This window comes from Amphiura filiformis, chromosome 17 (genome assembly GCF_039555335.1).
Source record: "Amphiura filiformis chromosome 17, Afil_fr2py, whole genome shotgun sequence".
Taxonomy (NCBI): Eukaryota; Metazoa; Echinodermata; class Ophiuroidea; order Amphilepidida; family Amphiuridae; genus Amphiura; species Amphiura filiformis.
The window spans coordinates 57,442,091-57,462,075 of record NC_092644.1 but is presented as its reverse complement, the minus strand read 5'-3'; the positions used below and the strand labels follow the sequence as shown (position 1 = coordinate 57,462,075).

Here is a 19,985-nt window from a genome sequence, read left to right as displayed (position 1 = left end):
AAAAAAAAGGTTTTACAGAAAATGATTCAATGTTGGGTTATATATAAATATAAAGGGTATAAAACATTTTAATAACATTCAGAAAACATTTCTGAAAACTTGATACAAAACATAATCTTAAATATTAAACACATTTCCTGCAGAGTTTGGACGCACTCATTTTTCAGGAGCAAAGTTGTTTTCAGCAGTGGGTTATTATGATATACAATCCTAATGATGCATTTGTTTACAGATGTTGACAAAATGCTTTGCAATAACATTTTGACAACATTTTTAAAATTTTGTTACAGTGTTTTTCATATAAAATGTTTTAAAAATATTTCATGACCTTTATATAGCCCAACAATTGAATGTTATTTTATTATAACACATTTTAAACTAGAGTCAACAGACGCTGAATACAAGCCGCAATTTGACCCCTATAACTTGACCCCTGGGTTACGGATGGGGTCAACTGCTCTTGCACTGTGCTTAGGATGTCATAAGAAATATTCCTGGTGAATTTCAGCTTAATCGGAACTTATACATGGATTTTGATTTTTTGAAAATTTTTGATTGACCTTTTGACCCCTTTCATGACCTTTGACCTCAATGTAAAAAAAAACCTTATGTACACCGACAAAATGCATTGTTCCAATTTTAATTTAAAAATTCTAACATGTTCAGTTCTTGAGATAAAAATTCTTGAAGTTATTCAGCTAAAAACAGGAAGTGACCCCTTAATGACCTTTGACCCCCAAAATAAAAATACCATGCATACATCAGGGAACACTAATTCATGTATGTTGGTTATATTATTCTGGTCTGTTTACATTTTGAGATAAAATTTTTTGAACATTTTGGTTTTTGACCAGAAGTAACCCCTTAATGACCTTTGACCCCAAACCTGTAGGCATCCTAAAGACCCTGGCTAGTAGCAATGCATGTGTGCTAATGGCGACTCTCTGCTATATATTTTGTAAAGACAGTGATTTTTTGAATATTTTTAGCTTTCAGACCGGAAATGACCCCCTTAATGACCTTTGACCTCAATTCTTTTTAGAAAGTTTTAAGCACTGCCACATGTTGATTCATATGCATGAGTCACATGATCATTGCATGAAATTTGTGGAAGGAGTAGCATTTTTTGTGAAATCACATTTTTGACCATTATTATAGCTAGGTCAAAGGTCACAGCGAGGTCAAAGTCAAATGGAAGGTTTGGCCTAGCCCAATGGTCATTTGGGTCAACTTTGGTTGAAATCTGTCAATCCCTCATGGAGCTACATGCAGTTGATTGCGGTTGCCAGAAGAAAGAAAGAAGAAAGAAAGAAGAAAGAAGAATTGAGAAGAGACAGAACAAGCCGACATTCGTCGTCGGCTTGTAAAAACCTTTTTTGTGTTTGCTTGGTAATCATTTAAAGCATGACAAATTTGGGGGAAATGGAGATCACTTCATGTATCCCTTAAAAAGGGCATTTAGTGATCCACAGCCTCATCCCCTCACTTTTTTCAAAAAGATTTTTATACCACTGGAAACCTCTAGCTACATAATATTTATATACCAAAAATTTCTTGCAGATTAATTCGTTTAGCAAAAATATCGTCAAATTTGAATTTTGTTCTGGTGTACCAGAATGAAATTACAACAGTGGCCTATGGAGCAGTAATAATACACATAATCATGCATAACTCGCAAACACAAAATCGGAATCACCTGAAATTTTGGGAATAAGCTTTTTTCGTGGCTATCTACTGAAAAATGTCATAAAAAGAGGATGCTAGGATCCTCCTTCAATGTGTAACTTTCACATTCAGGCCTGCATAAATTTAAAGAACCCTTATTTCAAGTACTGCATTAACATATAAATATGTAAACAAACTACCTGTATAAATAAATGCAATAAATTACTAGAAATTGCATATTCCACTGGCCCTGTACATATTTACATAACAATAATACAAATTGTATTGCAACTAAAAGTCTGCAAGATACACATCAATGAGAAACAGCGTAAGGCACCATCTCCAATAGCTGCCAGGTGTCATATGTGTACAATATAGAATGCAGTAATTGTCAAATGTTTATATGGCAGCTATTGCAGATACAACCTTCTTGAACTAAATCCTCAGTTAGTGTTGTGAGCTGTACTGAGTTGATTACAAATAAAAATTTCAAGCTATACAAGCTTTGCTTGCTTGAATTATGCTGTTGTGTTATAACTTACAATTCATTGCGTCTTTCATTTTGCCGGTTTGATAATAAAAATTAAAACAAACATCAAAATCAACAAAATAATAAAAGGTGATTTCTTCTTTTGCCATCTTGTGGGTATAAATCCATTTGTGTGTACCTCTAAAATGGGGGGGGCATTGAACATCACAGGAATAACATATATATATATAAGGCTCATTAAGAATAAAGCAATAATTGTTTAAAGACAAATTTGAATATCCAAGCTACATAAATATGATCCTGAGAAGTTTTAGCACATTCTTGATTTTAAAACATCACATTCTTCACAGAAATGCTTCAAATGAAATTGATAGTTCGGAGTAGAAATTAATATGGCAGTATGATCAATCTGTGCAATGTTGACACAAGACAATCTGTACTTTGTCAAATGTATGTAGTCCACGATTTAGTGCATTCTTATCAAACAAACTGGTAAAAACAAGGAAAGAAGATGTGTATCTCAAACCCACACGCATTTGTATGTTAAAGCCATGTTAACGCATGATCCTATGTGTTACAGGCTTTTTATAGTTGTACAAAGAATGAAGTGGCCACATAGCTAAGTCTAATCTCTTTTAAAAAAGAATCACATATTGCATGGGAAGTACATAAAATTTACCCTATATTATATTTTACAGATGATACAGCTGTATCATGCCACATCTGATTTTTGTCTTCAATATTCTACTAATCACCTTCAAATAATATTCATCAACAGTTGTCCCTCTATTGCCCAAAATTGTCCGAACAAGAAGAATTTGTAGGAAAATAAGGCCTAAAAAATTGTTTGATTGGCATAACCCGACCCTGACTTTTTTTTTCTTTATTTTGCAAAAAAATAATAAAAATAATAATAATAAAAATTTTTATAAATAAAAATAAATAAATTAAAAAAAAGAGGAAAAAAAGTTCCAAGCCTTTATCAAACTAAATTTACAACTTAAATAGTAAAAAGAGAAAAAATTCAAAAAAGAAAAAAAAATCCTGACTGACCAACCTAATATTTTTATTTTACGCTAATCAAACAATTTTTTAGGCCTGACATTCAACAATGCTTTGAATTTGGCCACTAGATCAAAAAACTCTTTGATTGGCCCAAGTATAAAACACTGTTCACCATCACATCACTGCTGACATTGTTTTCTATCACCACTTTGCTTTAACATTTAAAGTTTGGAAGGAACCACCCAGCACCTGCATAACAGGTGGTTGGCTGGTTTTCTGTTGTCCAGATGATCCTCCACCTTGAGGTATACTCCTGAAGTCCTAACATGAGAATTACCCTGGTCACGAGGTTGCTTTGGAGGTATTGGTTTGCTTCCAGATGATCCTCCACCTTGAGGCATACCCCCTGAAGTTCTAACATGAGGATTACCCTGGTCACGAGGTTGCTTCGGAAGCAATGGTTTGCTTCCAGATGATCCTCCACCTTGAGGCATACCCCCTGAAGTCCTAACATGAGAATTACCCTGGTCACAAGGTTGCTTTGGAACCATTGGTTTGCTTCCAGATGATCTTCCACCTTGGGGCATACCCCCTGAAGTCCTAATATGAGCGTTACCCTGGTCACAAGGTTGCTTCGGAAGCATTGGCTTGCTACCTGGATTATAATGATGCTGCTTTTAAGTTGCTGCTTTTAAGTTGCTGCTTTTTTTCCTAAACTTGAATCTCCGTTTATTGGGGTGGTTTGTTGGAGCAGAAGAACTAGACTGAATATTTTGCCCAGGATTTTGTTGGTTTCCTTGCTTATTTTGCACACTTGCAGGTGTTTGGGTAATTCTCCCTGGAATCACAGGAATAATATCAAGTTTGGAAGAAGTACCTGGATTTTCATTTGCGGATAAAGTGTCACCAGTTCTAAATGCTGGATACTGTTTAGATTTTTTCTGCTTGAATTGAAATTTCTGATTCTTCCTGTTAAAATTAATTGCATTTGGATTCCCCTGCTGAGCACCTTGATATTGATTTCTTTGTTTCTTGTGCTTCATATTGTTGCCAAAGTTAAACCTTTTCTTCCAAACCCACCAAAATTCTGTTGACTGTGTCCAAAATGGTCTGACCATTTGGCAGGTGACCTGGAACTAGTATGCCGCTTGAAAAAAAATGGTCTTGATTGGTCTTGTTTTTGTTGACTACCACTGACCATACTACCAAATGGCCTTGGTTGGTCACTACCACTGATCATACCACCAAATGGTCTTGGCTGGTCTTGTTTCTGTTGACTACCACTGACCATACTACCAAAAACAACCCCTGTAACACTGGAATACTTTGGTACTTTATTCACTGATGAAGAAGCTTGCAGTTCAGTTTCTTTTGAGACATTTTGTTTTGCTCTATCCTTTTGACTCCCGGCTGATGGAGACGGACTTATCATATCACCGTACACCACACCTTGCACGCTGGAATACCTTGTTGGCTTTCCAGTGGATCTGGAGTTTGAGTTGTTTTGATGAGTTGATTTGTTTTGTGATGCAGGAGAGTCAAATGAAGAAGTTGTTGGTGGAACGATGAAGCAGTCTATGCTATCATCCCTTACATTATTACGTTGATGCTGCCATCGTGTTTCTTCATAACTCAACATTGTTGACTCATGGAATGATTCCAGTGAGTTATCACCACTACTTTTCTCAATCTTTTTCTCCTCCTCTTCCTCATTGTTGTCATCATCATCGCTATCGATACAGATGAGGACAGGCGCATCTTTCTTGGCCTGTTCAATTTCAAGAATATCATCTTGAGATGATGGTACTTGAGATGATGGTACAGGTTCTTTTTCACTTTACTACTTAGGTCAGCTTGCTTCAATCGCTCCTGCTCCTCATCCTCATCGTCATCAATGATCATCGCATTAGATGATGAGGATGAAGCCTCACCGCTTCCATCATCCACCTTCTTCTTTTCAGCAGGTTCATTCTGATCATCTTCACCAGGTTTGGTTTGATCACCAACCTGCTCCTCCTCGTTGCTCTCGTCTGACCCTACACTTTCAATATCAATAACTTCCTCCTCATTCTCTTGACCATTGATAATCTTTTGCATCTGTGAACCTATCACCATCTCTTCATCTTCTGTAGTGACTGGTAGAGGCTTTTCTTTGGCTACAGTTTGTGGTTCTGCTGTTGAGGTAGGGTGGTCAGTTCTTGCCTGTATATTGTCACTTGTTTCTCTCCAGGCTTTGGCAATCTGAGCTGCAGTCTGTGGAAGAAAAATTGACAGGCAGTTACTTTTACAAGGTAAGACAATCGCATAGACAAAACCTTTGGAAAAAATTAAGGTTGTGTTATTCTTCTTTTTAACAACCCACTTTGCTCAGGGCAAGTTTCTCACCTCCGCACCATCTATAGTCCATTTGGCTTTATCTACACAGTAGTGTAGACAGAATGGATTTCTGTTTGGTACTTGAGTTAAATGTTTGCACAGCTTTGGCGGTCTTGTTTCACCCAAAGATATTAGACCCAAAGAGTACCAACTCGGAATAGCCCAGTACGTAATGCTATGGTAAATCCGGCATCTTAATTTGTCACATATTGAGAGCAAAATAGTGCACCTCCAGCATTTGTCAGCAAAAGTTGTGTCTTTAAGCTTGAGCATTACAGGGTTTGCATACAGCACTTTGGCACAATGTATTACAAGCAGAACATTAAGCAAGCACGTAATTTAAATCAAAGTATATCGGGCATGGTGAAATAATCAGGAGGTACCACAGAATTAGAGATGGAGAACCGGGACTCCCTATATCGCCACATACAATCACGCCATCAGCTATGGGGAGAAAATTGGGGGTATTCGGGTCCTTGCCGACGGTGTGTGGTGACGAACGAAAACAATTATGCGTCTCATCTGAAGCGTTTTAGTACTCACGTCCAGATCGCATCAAGTGCGTCTCTCAAATGCGCTCATCATCCATGCCCCGCTTGCATGACAACGAATGTCTCGAGCGCATTCCAAAGGAAACCGAAATACCCCCAATTTATGCTCCATGCTTGTATCAAGATGGCGGTCGAGTCCTGGTTCTCCTTCTCTAATTCTGTGGGAGGTACACTATTTTGCCCTCCATGGGTGACATGCAAACATGGCAGAGTTGGTACTCTTTGATTCTAATATCTTTAGGTTTTAGCATGTACTCACCTGTTTGAATATATTATCCACTGATTGCTTGAGATTGGTTGTGATACTACTGCATGACATACTTGATAATGAACTAGATATGCTGGAACTGTCATCTCCAATATCACCACCCTGCACAATAAATATCATCAGGAATTTAACATCTTTATATTTTTTCATTCGTGTTTTTTTGGGGAGGGTGTAAAATAACCAGAGGTTTATACTATGATCAGCTTGTACTATGTGGGACTCATAACATCATGTATTGATGTATTATATGACTTTCACTCAGTTAGGCGCAGCCCCGGGGTCACTCCCATTGTGGCCTGTACACCATCCGCCATAATGAAAACGCGTAAACAGGGTAGTTTTTCGTGGGTAAGCACGATATGCGCGTAACGCGTTTAGGGTGTCAAAAACATGAAATATTGGGAAAAAGGGTAGCAAAATTGCAATTGCTAATACGCGGAAATGAAATTTAGGGTATGAAATTTGATGCAAGGAATAAAATCCCTGTTTAGGGTATTGTTTTAGCCAAGGGTTAAATCCTTGTTTAGGGTGAAAAGTTGATTATCGCGGATGGTGAACAGGCCACAATGGGAGTGACCCCCCCGGGGGCGCAGCACCTACGCAAAGTGCACTTTGCATATTTGACTCACGCTTTTGTAAATTATGTGAACGTTATAGGACATAATTAACGCAAGCAGTAAACCAAACTGTTCCCGCCTATTATCAGCTGATAAATATATTCATACTTGAATGTTTGACATATGACAGGATTTTAGATTAAAGGGGGGTAACCTTATCGGTTTAGGATATGGATTCTCTTCAAACTTACATACAATGTCAAATATTGTCCCCTTTATCAATCTATGTGAGAAAACGAGAACAATTTCAGCATAAATATGAATAATTAGCATATTAGCATGCCAATACACTGGTACGCGTGAATTGCATTCTGGTCAGGCATCCCGAAACAACGGCCGAGCGCATGTCCCGGTGGAAACAGGAAGTGTTCGCCTTGGCACTGAAAACCGGCTCGCCCCTGTACACTTTTACACCCTCTATTCATACTGATTAATCTTAAAAAACATTACATATCACTGCGCTCATTATCATTCTTGACAAGATAGCCCATGCTGTATTTACTTCGCTTTATAATTATTTCTTTATTTTTAGCTATATGATGCACATTTTTACATATTTATGATTTTTCTTTGTTTTATTTTTAACTAATTTTTTAATGGGGGGGAGGTGCTCTCATAATTTTTTTCATATTCCTCGTATCATGCTTGACAATATAGGTCATGTTTCCTTATTTATTTCGCCTCTTATGTATTTCTTTATTTTTGTTTTATATCATTATAGCGCCATCTATAGTTTGACATTAGGGGGCCTATTTGATGTATTTTTGCGGACGAATTGGTACTGGGGTGAAGTCTTCCGAATCTATTCCGATTTCATTCTATGACTACCCAAAACTCCCGTGTCGTGTAAAATGCGAACAACTGGTAGCCTGTAAAACCGCTGTGTTTCATGATTTCTCCGGAAATACATCGACTCGGAGCGTCAAATTTCAGGATAGTATGAGAAAAATAGTAGCTAGTATGTGATACCAAAACCTCATCAACAACGAAAAAAATCGGGGGGAAGATGCTGTCGATCGGGTTACGGACCTTTAAGGAACAGTATCACCTATTTGCTATTTCCTAATTTACAGGAATTGATCTTTTAAAAATAAAGTCCCCCCTGGTTATTGATGGAATTAATCACTGACAGATCTAGTGTAAACTAGAATTAAGCTGTTCGTAATTAAGGTGGCCCACACACAAAGGTGCGTAAATACAAATAATATACAATATGCAAATAAGCTCATTAATATTCATAAATATGCAAATAACACAGCACAAAACTATACAGCAGATTAGGCCACCATATACTATCACAATACCAAGTTAGAAGTTGATCGGTTATTAAAAGTACTGAAATTGGAACACTTCTGCCAAACATACAAACCCCAGATCCTAGACTTTGACAATCTGTAACCTTTACAACATCTATAGCCAGCATGTGGAATGCTCTCCCTGTGCATATCCCTTGGGCTTGTTTCAGTAAGGATGTTAATAGCTATCTGTGTGCAAACCTCTCGGCAATCTCTACAAGATGCTAGCTTCATGCTGCTAATGCCCAGATATGGCTATAAACCGGAAAGTACTGGATAGCATAAAGGCATGGAAATAATCCAGAAGTATTTTTAGCAGCTTTTCCAGCCAAAAAAACAGATATCTGTATAACGGAAGGGAACTGTAGATTGATTTTGTCTACATGCCAACCCTGATATCTAATATTATGTAATAATGTGATGATTACATTATTCAAAAAACTGACAGGAATAATGGATTCTTATGTGTATGTGTATATGGAGGTATTTATGGTATACTTTGCCATAATGGGTCCAATCACATGTTTCCTATACTTTATTTTATACATTGGTATGCGGTGTTTTGTGATATGAACGGAGGAAATTCACTCAAAGAGTGTGCTGAAAGTGGAGGAATATATCTGATATCCACTCCAGCGATAATAATCGTGATATCTCGATAACATCCACTCCAGCAATGATAATCGTTGGGAGCACACGACAGGAACACACAGAACTGTCAGACCACCTGTGAATATAACATCAATTACAGTGATAATGAGGGGTACAAGTTGATATATGTTTGTAACCAATGTATAAGTGTGTTATCAGACCACCTGTCAAGTTGATATATGTTTGTAACCAATGTATAAGTGTGTTATCAGACCACCTGTGAATAATGTTATGATTTTCGAGCCATAACATCAATTACAGTGATAATGAGGGGGTACAAGTTGATATATGTTTGTAACCAATGTATAAGTGTGTTATCACACTCGTTGGGCTGCGCCCAACTCGTATGATAACATACACGTACATGGAAGGGAAGGCAAAAAAATCTTGGAATCAGGATAAATCCTGACAAATCACACCCCTGATATATACTCCTGGGAACCCCTCTACCACTATCACACTGTCTGATCTGAAATTAAACAATCTCCTCTTCTATATTTTCTTACCTCGTTAGGTCTTGATTTTTGTCTGTAAACAACCTGTATGGGGAAAAATATAATAAAGTTTCAATAATTGCTGCTAGTTAAAACAAACGTAAAATTTATTAGTGGTTTTACCATTATGAATGAATTAGAATATCACCTTGAGTCATGGACATAAATGTTATAGACATAAATATTAAAGTTATAAAATGTTAAATATGAGCCTTGATGGGCAGGAATAACTCCATTTTGTCAAAACTGTGAGATACACTACTATTACATTCTCACCTCTAATATTCTACAGAACTTCTGTAAACCATCTGCATTGCAATCAAAATTGGATTTGTCTGAAACGATAAAGACAAAACTTCATTATACTATACTATAATACTATAATATTTTGCAGATTTCCTTTTAGAAATTAAATGTACTGCTAACTGTCCAGCACATATTATTTTCCTCAAGGTCCACACGCTTGACGTTATGCATGTACACGAGATGGTTAACACATAAAAGGCACCTTTTAACAGATTATAGACACCAGATTGATCACAGAGGTATCTTTACATGTTTTTCCATTTTTATCATTTCCCAAATATTGTTAGTTTTCACAATCAGGCTAAACAAAAGAGGTGAAACAGAAAATCGCTATTTCATTCCACCACTGCGTGTAATGTGCATGAGCATTGAGGTCGATCAGCTGAACATCCTGTTATGAAGCTTCATGCATGGAGGCATAAACAAATGTATAACCTAAAGCTGCTTAATAATGCATGGCTAGTGTAAGTCAATGATTCAATAGCAGGGTACGATAATACCATATTCCGATGGTTGGGAACTTGGGATATAAACTATAAAAAATCTAATTTTACATTAAATTAAAACATTTCAGGCTTAGTCTTTCACGGGGAATTTAAATACATCATAGGGTGCTACAATCGTGTAAAAAGTGGATATTTAAGAAAAATTGCAGGCGTTGCTGTGACCATATTGCACATTGGGTGTAATTTCAAGGAAAATATCATTATCTTAAAATCAAACTGACAAACTGCAGTACATTACATTACAGCTACTATTTCCTGAACATCGGGCAGAAGTAAAGAAATTTGAACAAACTGGTATAAACATAATACAATGTTACTTACGTTTGGATATATATGCAATCATTCTGTTGAGATGTTGCACAAGTTTATCTTTGTATTCCAGTGTGATTCTGTGTTTCATCAGCAATTCACGGATAACACTGTGCAAGATGAAATAAACACATATGAATAAGGTTATCGCCATGTTCTATGAAATAAAATTGCCATGTTTCAAGACCCAAAGTATAATTCATCATTACTTTGCAGGCAAAGAACTACTGTGAACAGATTTAATTTTGTGAGTACTTTTTTTCACAAATCACTAATGTCTGGCATTTTCGCTGTGATTTAATTTTGTGAATAAACAATTTTTGTTGTTATCCTCTACCCATTGCCAGTCATTTTCATCTCACCATGCTTCCTGGTTCTACAACTTTAAAACTGGAACAAGCACACAACATATAGTATTGATGGTTGCGTCCATGAGACGATTGTCGGACATTCACTACGGTAAATTAGACATAAATTTGCAGCCAATCTGATATAAGGAACAAAATGCAATATTTTGCTAATTGTTCCTTTTATTTGCCTTCAGGGGTCATAATTTGGCAGTATTTTACCTTGTTTACTGGTGTAAACTTGTTGATCATGTTGGCAACTGCTATCTTGACTCTTGAATTTTAACAAATTTTAACAAAAGTACTTCTAGATAGTATATTTTGTATCACTATTTTCCTAAAATCATGAAAAACCTGCTCCCCATAAAGCTATAATTTGAACTTACCCTTCACTTGCATGCTTAGCTGATCCTGATGCCTTTGTTGACTCATACTTGCCAATCTCTTTCTCCATCTCACATAATGTTTCTGCAAAAGGGAAACATATTGGTGGAAAGCTTATTTATTGTTTTTGTCTCGCCAAACAGCTCTTGCAACAGGCAATCAAACTCCAAAGGATGGTGATCAGAGGACAATGTATTCTAATGTTGGATCAATTTAAGTATTTTTTCACATATATGTTGTAGTCAGACTGGAGGCAGAAGATTTCCGCATAACTCCGGAATACCCATCTAAAGCGCTGTTATAATGCGCTTTAGTCCAAAAAATGTAGTGTGAAGGTATTCCGACTTTCAAGAAAGCAATGCAGAAGAGAAACCTGTTTGGAAAGCAATTGTGGTTCAGGAATAGTGCCAGTTCTTTGAGTCAATGCATGCGATTTAATACTGTGCCCACTGGAGCACGTACTGATCTCACTGCTTCAAGGAAGCCCAATGTACTATAGTTTTAACCACTACCTTTAAGGACTTAAAACAATGCAATAATCAGGGTTGTTTGATTTAAATCACATCGATTTAAATCAGTGATTTAAATCGCGAATTAAATCACTTGATTTTGTTTTTTAAATCACTGATTTAAATCAACTTTTTTCATTTTTTACCATTTTTGAAAAATATAACTTAATTTCTTTCTTAATTTGACTGTTTTACATCATTCCTGATGTTTCTACAACCTTTGGATACAATCAAAATACCTTTATGATGTCACTTTATCTTTTGTTAAAAATTCATCTCCAAGGTGCGAATTCAACAGGTTTTTCCTCATGATTTTTGCCAAATTTTTTTCTTTGAAATTTTCACATGTAAAAACATGTTTTGAATTTTTGTAAATACCTGATAGTATTGTGCATATGTTTAGCATTCCACTGGTCTCTTTTGAACTTATTATGGGGTATAGCAGTTCTTGAAATTAAAAAAATCAAAAAAATCGATTTAAATAAAAAAAATCCGATTTAAATAAAAAAAATCTGATTTTTTTAACAAAATCAAAAAAATCAACAACCCTGTCTGGAGTTGTTCATGGAATAACACTGAAACATATAAAAAGTCCATTTTTCTCCAAATCTTTTAAAACGTTTGCTTTCTACATTCAGCAGTATAATCTTCCAGTTTATACTTGTTAGGAAGACCAAATGTTAAAAACAAGTTTCTGAAATTTATCAAACTCACCTTTGACAATTGCAAGCTCTGTAGAAAGTAACCCTGAATCTGTTAAGGGAAAATTATACAAAACAAACATATGAAAAATGATTTTTCTGTCGAAAAATTGAAATGAAATAATGAAGACATCCTTGACTTATTTAAAGGATGGTCTGATCAACTGCCTACATGTACTCCCTACTTTTTCACCATCAAAATGGACATTTTGGAATAATTGGGAAGCCATTGTTATTTATTATTAGCCCTGTGAAATATTAGGGTTGAAAGATGTTTGGTTTGGATTTATAAGCCAAAATATGTGTAAGTGGACACAAATATGAATCAAATTCTGGACTCACCAACGAATTCATATTTTTGTCTATTTTATAATACTGGATGACTCAAAACATTCATAATGTCGTAAGTGGGTTAACCCAGTAACAAAAGTGTCCTATGGGCCATTCAAATGCACATTATTGGTTATCATATCAAAAGGGATTGAAATACTAGCATGAAACTCCATGGGGGAATTGGAGGTAAAGGATTGTGACCAATGTGGAAACAACATATGTGACATGATCAAGGAGAATGAGTCACATGTTGACCATTGGTCGAAAATGAGTTTTACATACGTTTATAAAGAGGACAATTAGAGCTTTCAAAACCTGAAAACCCCCTGTTGATACAACTTTTCTTCGCAAAGTTATGTCAATTTATCAATCACTGCAAACAATATTAAACAAAAGAATTTTAACATTTCTTTGCCAATATCTCAAACCCTCAAAATCAATATTAGGGACTCATTTCCCTTGATTGTGTCACACAGGGTTCCCGTTAAGGTTTTAAAAATGTGCGTCCGTAATGACGCAAGTTTGCTGACGAGGTTGCAAAAACTTGCGTCCAGACAGATTTGTGTGCGTCCATCTGAAATTCACGATTATGACGATACACACATACCCCGGGTCTACACCTCATCAAATGTTGATTGCTAAAAAAAATAAAAGTGCATTTTCGCCGTGACATTCCATCTCCATTCGCTATGGTAATTTTTCTCATTTCTGTGTCAGTTTGGGGTCGAAGGGTGGTCAAAAACAGGTGCAAAAACATGAGCAAAGTCTGTCAATCTGGAACAAATTTTCGTTCGTAATTTTACTTCCGCATTTCTTTTTTTTAAATTAACGTGCTGTTGATGCTACAAAGCTAAAACTAGTGCGCTGCCACAAATAATACGAAAAGGGGTTATCATTTGAATTTTGTCTTTAAAATTGCTTTTATTCATCGTAACAATAATACTAATAAAGGAAACCTAGATTATTTATGAGAAAATAAACTTAAAATATTAAAAATTGAATATTGTCAGGTTGTGATAAATAATTAAATAAACATTAACCGCCCGTTAGCGGCACGTGTGTTCAGCTTGTAAACAAATCAATCGGGACTTCCCCATGCCATCAAACAACGATCGTTAGGAAAGCATGCAAAAAGTGCACGATTTCCTGACGTTGCATTTACAAATATTGCAGAATTTACTTCAATTCTTAGCAGGTGGGTCAAAATTTTGGGGCTTTTATTATCTTAAAAATATAAAAGAATACAAATTTCTTATTTTTATCATCAATTAATGATTAAATTTCGAAGTTTTGTCTGCGTCCACATGCATGTGACATGGACGCAAAATACTTGATTAGCCATGTGAACTTGCGTCCAAATTTGTAAAATACGCATCTGGACGCAATGACGCACACTAACGGGAAGCCTGGTGTCACATATTGGAAAGTCATTAAATATGAAAATAAAGCAAAGAACTGAAGTTTGTCCAGTATAAGGTGGAACATGATCCCAGCGATTAACCTAATATTGATGCATTTTGGTTTACAGTCATATTACATAATGTAAACCACCAATGCATGAATGTGCAAATTAAATTTGTCAGCAATTAGTTACTCTTCCTTACCAGAAGCTTTGCTTTTGCTTCTGAGTTCATCTTGCAGTATATGGGTAATCAATTCATCCATTTCTTTCACACACAGCTCCAAATCTGATGCTGATAACTTACATTCAAGTCTCCTCTCTTTTCTTGTCTGAAAAATAAAACAAACCTATTTCAGTACATTTTCGGGAGGACCTACTATTTTACTTTGAGAAATGTAGCCATTATATCAATCACGGTTCTTAGATATCTCTTTTTCAAGCAAATTATCTAAATGCAAAGTAGACTGACCCTTGGGTCACAAATATCACACATGTGCAACAACTAAGACAACAGGTCTGCAGAGGGTTTTCATGAGCCAAAGCAGAGATACTCACTTGCAAACATGATGCCATATTTAGCTTGAATTTGAGGCCAAGGTGATAATTTTTGCCCCAACAAATATACATGTACACTGTGAGCTGTACATTGTAATGTCACCTCATCCGATGAGAGCCACATTAAATACTACTATTAGATAGTGTAAATGGGCAAGTGACTTCAGGTTCTTAATTTTATTGCATGTTTAAATGGTCGCTCTACATGGCAACACACTTGGGTCACCAGGCTCAAGCAAAATTTGACATAAACTGAGCAGTATTTGACTTGGTTACAATTGCATCACAAAATGTAACTTTGCCCTGTTTTTAGCCCCAAAATCCCTAATTGCGCAGCACATTTTAAACTTATAACAATATTCATAATTAATAACCACTCCTGCAGCTAATGCCATGTTCCAGAGTGGTTAGCATCATTGTTATAAGTCAATCAATCATATGGTCACCATGGGGACAATATCTTGGCTATTAAAACAAAACATTTTATTAAAGTATTCAGAAAATATGTCATTTTATCTGTCATTAGAGATTGAGGGCGTAATTTTGATTTGTGGTGTTCAATAAAAGGGTGGAATTTTCATTTTGTGATGTACTGGTACTGACCTTGTCTCCAGACTTCTGACCCGATCTTTTCCTCTCCCTTCTGCAACCAGCAACACTTAATGTCTCATCAAGACTCTTCTTCAAAGACTTTTTGAACTTTTTCTTGACTTTTGCAGCATTCTCTATTTGTGTCATCTCTTGCAGACATGATGAGCACATCACGAGGGGATACGGTGAGCCCTGTGAGATATGGATGTCATCCATCTTGAGAATTTTACAGACTCTTTCTGCCAGAGATGGGTAATCTGGTTTCTCTTTAGTCCTCTCATAAGTAATGTGATGAAAGCCAGAGCTGTTTGGTCTGGATGAATGGCAGACGATGCAGGTTGTTTGATAACACTCCATTCTCACAATCTGTCAAAAATATCAATATGAATATAATAGAATAGAAATTGATGAAGCATGACAAGTGTAAAACAATGGCAATAGACATGGTTTTCTTGGACCGCATGATCCAGCACTTGTCAAACCCGCTTCGGCGAGCGAGCAGTCTAAGTCTACAATTGCACAGTTCAAGAATCCTTTGTAAGGAGTGTAATGCAAATTAGGTACTGTACAGTTTGTTCATTGGCACTTTTTCTTTATCGCGATATCACCACCAACATTTATCATGATAAATAATAATGGCGATAAGGAAGGGTGGGCATCGCTAGGGGTTTCCATGTTGCGATATCACAGCAAAATTTATCGCGATATTGATCATATCGCGATATTGATCATATTCACCCTTTGCACGGACCTGCCATCTTGTTACCAAAACGAGGTCCTCCCTGCAAACATGTGCGCAAAAAGTGCATTTTTGTTTCTTGCGCTTTTCTAGCAAGATGCCAGGTTTTTGCAACGTGTACGCGGCAATTAAAGCATGCGTTTGACAGACGTATGCTCACTCAACACACACTGAGCTTTGCGAGTAGAATCTCGTTTTGAGATGACTGTACGATCGGCCAATACTCAAAACATTGTAGTATAAATAACTATAAGCTTAAAATCCATGTTCCGTCTGATATTCATGCAATTTTTGACAAAAACTACTAACTGAAATAATATCAAAAAATGGATTCATGGAAGGAATTAGGTACCGTACATCGCAAGTGCTTCATTTTATTTAGAAAGGTAAAATCTGATTACAAACTTGAATATTATTGCCAAATTAGCGACTTTATTTAGGTATGCCAGGTGAATTCAAATTTGCCATCAAACTGCATCATTTTATATATCAAATTAAAGCCCTTGAGTAAAGAAAGCCAACACTGAAAACCTTTTTGTCATAGCACTTTCCGTAACAAAGTTACATCTAGTCAAAGATTGACTTACATCAAAAAGATTCAGCTAGCAAAATTCCCCCAAAAAGCATTTCGGTGGTGTTTCTAGATCTTAGTCTCATGACGATAGCAGCTTTTTTTAATGGAACTGCTATCAAAATCCCTCTGAAATTCCATGTGCGAGTCATCAAAAAACCAAAAAAATATATATATTTGGGTCAAGTGAAGTATAGACAACATATTTATGTAGGTTTCCTTTAGCAAGCGGTTCTTTTAAATTTCAATGTAAATTTGTATTGCCGGTTCATACATACGCGCTATGTAACAGCGCGCGTGATTGGTCGAGAGCCGGGCATAAACAGCGTTTATGCCCGGTGTCCTGATGTTAGATCGCCGGGTAGGGAAAGTCCAGGAAAATCGTGTATTTTAGTAACTTTTTTGTTATTATTTTGATGAAATAAGAATCACAAAATGTTCTGGTATGTATGAGCAGGGTTCATTCATATATTTTCATGACTAAGCGGTTGTTTATGCCCTCGGGCGCAAGCGGCCCTCGGGCATAAACAACCGCTTAGTCATGAAAATATATGAATGAACCCCTAATTTAGGCCATTTTGGCTGACTAGCAAATGTATTACCGTATTCGTCCGAGTATAGTCCCACGTTCGAGTATAATCCCACCCCCCATTTTTCGAAAAATTTCAGAAATTGTAAAAAAAAATTTATTTTTTTTTAAGTGTTTTTTTTTCGGTTTTGGAGTGTCCCTGGACCTAGACCTAGATGCTAGGATCATTCATGGTTGACCTAAATTAAACTCTATTAATGATTTCAAAATGCATTGAATTTGAATGCATTTTGAAATCATTAATAGAGTATGACATGAAAACAAAGTATCAATTTTCATATTAAAAATACAAAATATCTTGAAATTTTAAAAATTTTTTTTTTTTTTTTTTTTTTACATTTTGAGTTCACATTCAAAAAATTTTTTTTTTTTTTTTTTTTTGAAATTGAGTATAATCCCACCCCCAATTGTGAAAAATTTTCACATAAAAAACGGGTGGGACTATACTCGGACCAATACGGTAATTAGGGGTTCATTCATATATTTTCATGACTAAATGGTTGTTTATGCCCGAGGGGCCGCTTGCGGCCCGAGGGCGAGGGCATAAACCACCGTTTAGTCATGAAAATATAGGACTGAACCCCGTTCATACATACAAGAACATTTTGCAATTCTTATTTCATCAAAATAATAACAAAAAATTAACTACGTAACATTAATATTAAAAGTCATGATTTTCCTTCATTTTTCCTACCCGGCGATCGCACATCCGGGACACCGGGCATCTCGACCAATCACGCACGCCGTTACATAGCGTGTATGTATGAACTGACGTTTCCCTCTCATTTTTATACTTTATTCAGCTTTCATTTGGGAGTTTATTTTTGAGTCTATTCGGTCGGTCCAACATCCGGGCTATCTCTAGTCTCGGGCCCAAACTGCATGTGGCTCACGGTTTGTTACGAACAACAGAAACCGGCTGTGAAGGAGGCTACATAGCGATGTTGTTGGAGTGACATTCAATTTCGGAAAAAACGACACTCGATCATGGAATTTAATTTTTAAGTTTGTCAGTATATAAACGGTAAATCAAGTAAGTTTCCACTCTGAAGACTTATAAACGGTTGTTTGATTCCACTGTATTTGCGATCGAAATTTACATAACACCAATGACAGAAATCATCAACAAAAATCGAATCAGCGACTTGTTTTCACTTTAATGTGTAAAGCTAAAAATGAATCTGATCTTAAAATTCAAATGGAGTCATGTCTAAGTAGGGTAGCTGAATGGTTCAAAGTAAACAAACTCACTTTAAATGTTGAAAAGACTAAGTTTATGATCTTTGGTACAAACAAAATGCTTGAAAAGTTCAACAATGTACATTTATTATATAACAACAATGATATTGAAAGAGTAGATGAGTTTAAATATCTAGGTGTAAAATTTGATAGCAAGATGTCTTGGTCAGCTCACGTTGATAATGTTAGTAAAACTATTTCCAAAAGAACTGGCATAATAAAACGTATAAAATATTTCCTTCCACACAAAACCACTGTAATGTTATCCAATGCTCTTGTAGACTATGCCATAGTCGATTTTTGATAAATAAAAATGTTATTAATCATGATGAACGCATTCAGTTGAACTCGAAATTATACTGATATTTAGTAGGCCTACATCAAAATACTAGTATAAAATGGTTATGAAAAAGTTTAGGCTATATAATTATATTTGTGACAGTAAAAGTAAAGTATAGGCCCTACGTAGGCTTATATTATTGAATGCAACATATCATAATGGCATAATTATAACTGTGATTATAATGACACTTCAATACTGAACAATTCTAATTTTAGAATCTGCCAGTTTATTATCGACTATGGACTTTCACTTTTAAGCAGAACTTTACCCGCATGACTCACACACTGTCAATCATACTTGTTTATCAATAAAATCTAACCACAAGACTAAGCATGGTGGTACAATACGCGCTAGATGCATACGTTCATCCACCAGCACAAAAGCGCCGCATTCCCTAGATATAGTTGTGTACCATGTATAGTTATAATGGTACCAGCACGCCGGGAGGATTTAAACAATAACGAGGTCTGGGCGACCAATCACAAGCCAGATTCATTTTTAAAGATGCATTACATCATCACCAATTTTAGTTAGGCCAGAAATTGGCCTAACTCTCAAGGCAAAGTCAGTAGTCCACTTGGGAAGCTAACAAACAGAGGGCGACGGTGACTGAAAAGATCAGTTGTGAAAATCTATCAATTGTGCACTCATTAATTAAATCAGAGTTTTAAGCTTAAATGTAAATAGCCAGAGTAGTGCACAATTGGCAAGTGGACTACGGAGAAGTCTAATGCTCTTGTTATTCCCCACTTTGATTATGGCAGCATGGTCTGGTCAAATTTTAGTGTAGAGTACCATAATAGGCTTCAGGTACTTCATAATAATTTAGCTAGAATAATTCTCTCAGCAGATATAAGGACACCAACTAATGATTTAATGAATACTTTGCAGTGGGTTAAACTTGATCAAAGATGGCATAATACTCTATTAATGACTGTTTTCAAATGTTTAAAGAATGAATATCCATCATACTTATCTTCTCAATTTGATTTTGTTCATGATAACCATAATCATATAACTATAATATTTACAGTATTTTCTTGGCCAAACTGGAACATGTGCGTTGCGTCCTTGTAGCGTACTAAGCGTGTACGCAATGTAAGGCGCGTGCATGCTTTCTTCTGTACCACGCTATATTCGTGTGTGTTT

General features: G+C 36.0%; 1 protein-coding gene across 1 annotated transcript; it reads right to left on the bottom strand.

Annotated features, from left to right (window-relative positions):
* Positions 1-1,371: 1,371 nt before the first annotated feature.
* Positions 1,372-15,717, bottom strand: LOC140138037 (uncharacterized). Its single transcript, XM_072159877.1, has 9 exons — positions 15,368-15,717; positions 14,412-14,538; positions 12,488-12,526; positions 11,267-11,348; positions 10,546-10,643; positions 9,689-9,747; positions 9,425-9,457; positions 6,347-6,457; positions 1,372-5,413 (listed from the first exon to the last, which is right to left on the bottom strand). The coding sequence occupies exons 1-9, from the start codon at positions 15,710-15,712 to the stop codon at positions 4,793-4,795; spliced, it is 1,515 nt and encodes a 504-aa protein (XP_072015978.1). The 5' UTR covers positions 15,713-15,717; the 3' UTR covers positions 1,372-4,792.
* Positions 15,718-19,985: the final 4,268 nt, after the last annotated feature.

Bases quoted from the DNA above. Each gene is read 5' to 3' on its own strand.
- LOC140138037 (XM_072159877.1), bottom strand. From the start codon at position 15,712: ATGGAGTGTTATCAAACAACCTGCATCGTCTGCCATTCATCCAGACCA. The intron at 9,748-10,545 runs GTAAGTAACATT...TTATCGTTTCAG, and splicing joins GATTGCATATATATCCAAAC to ACAAATCCAATTTTGATTGC. The intron at 5,414-6,346 runs GTGAGTACATGC...TTTCTTCCACAG, and splicing joins TGGATAATATATTCAAACAG to ACTGCAGCTCAGATTGCCAA.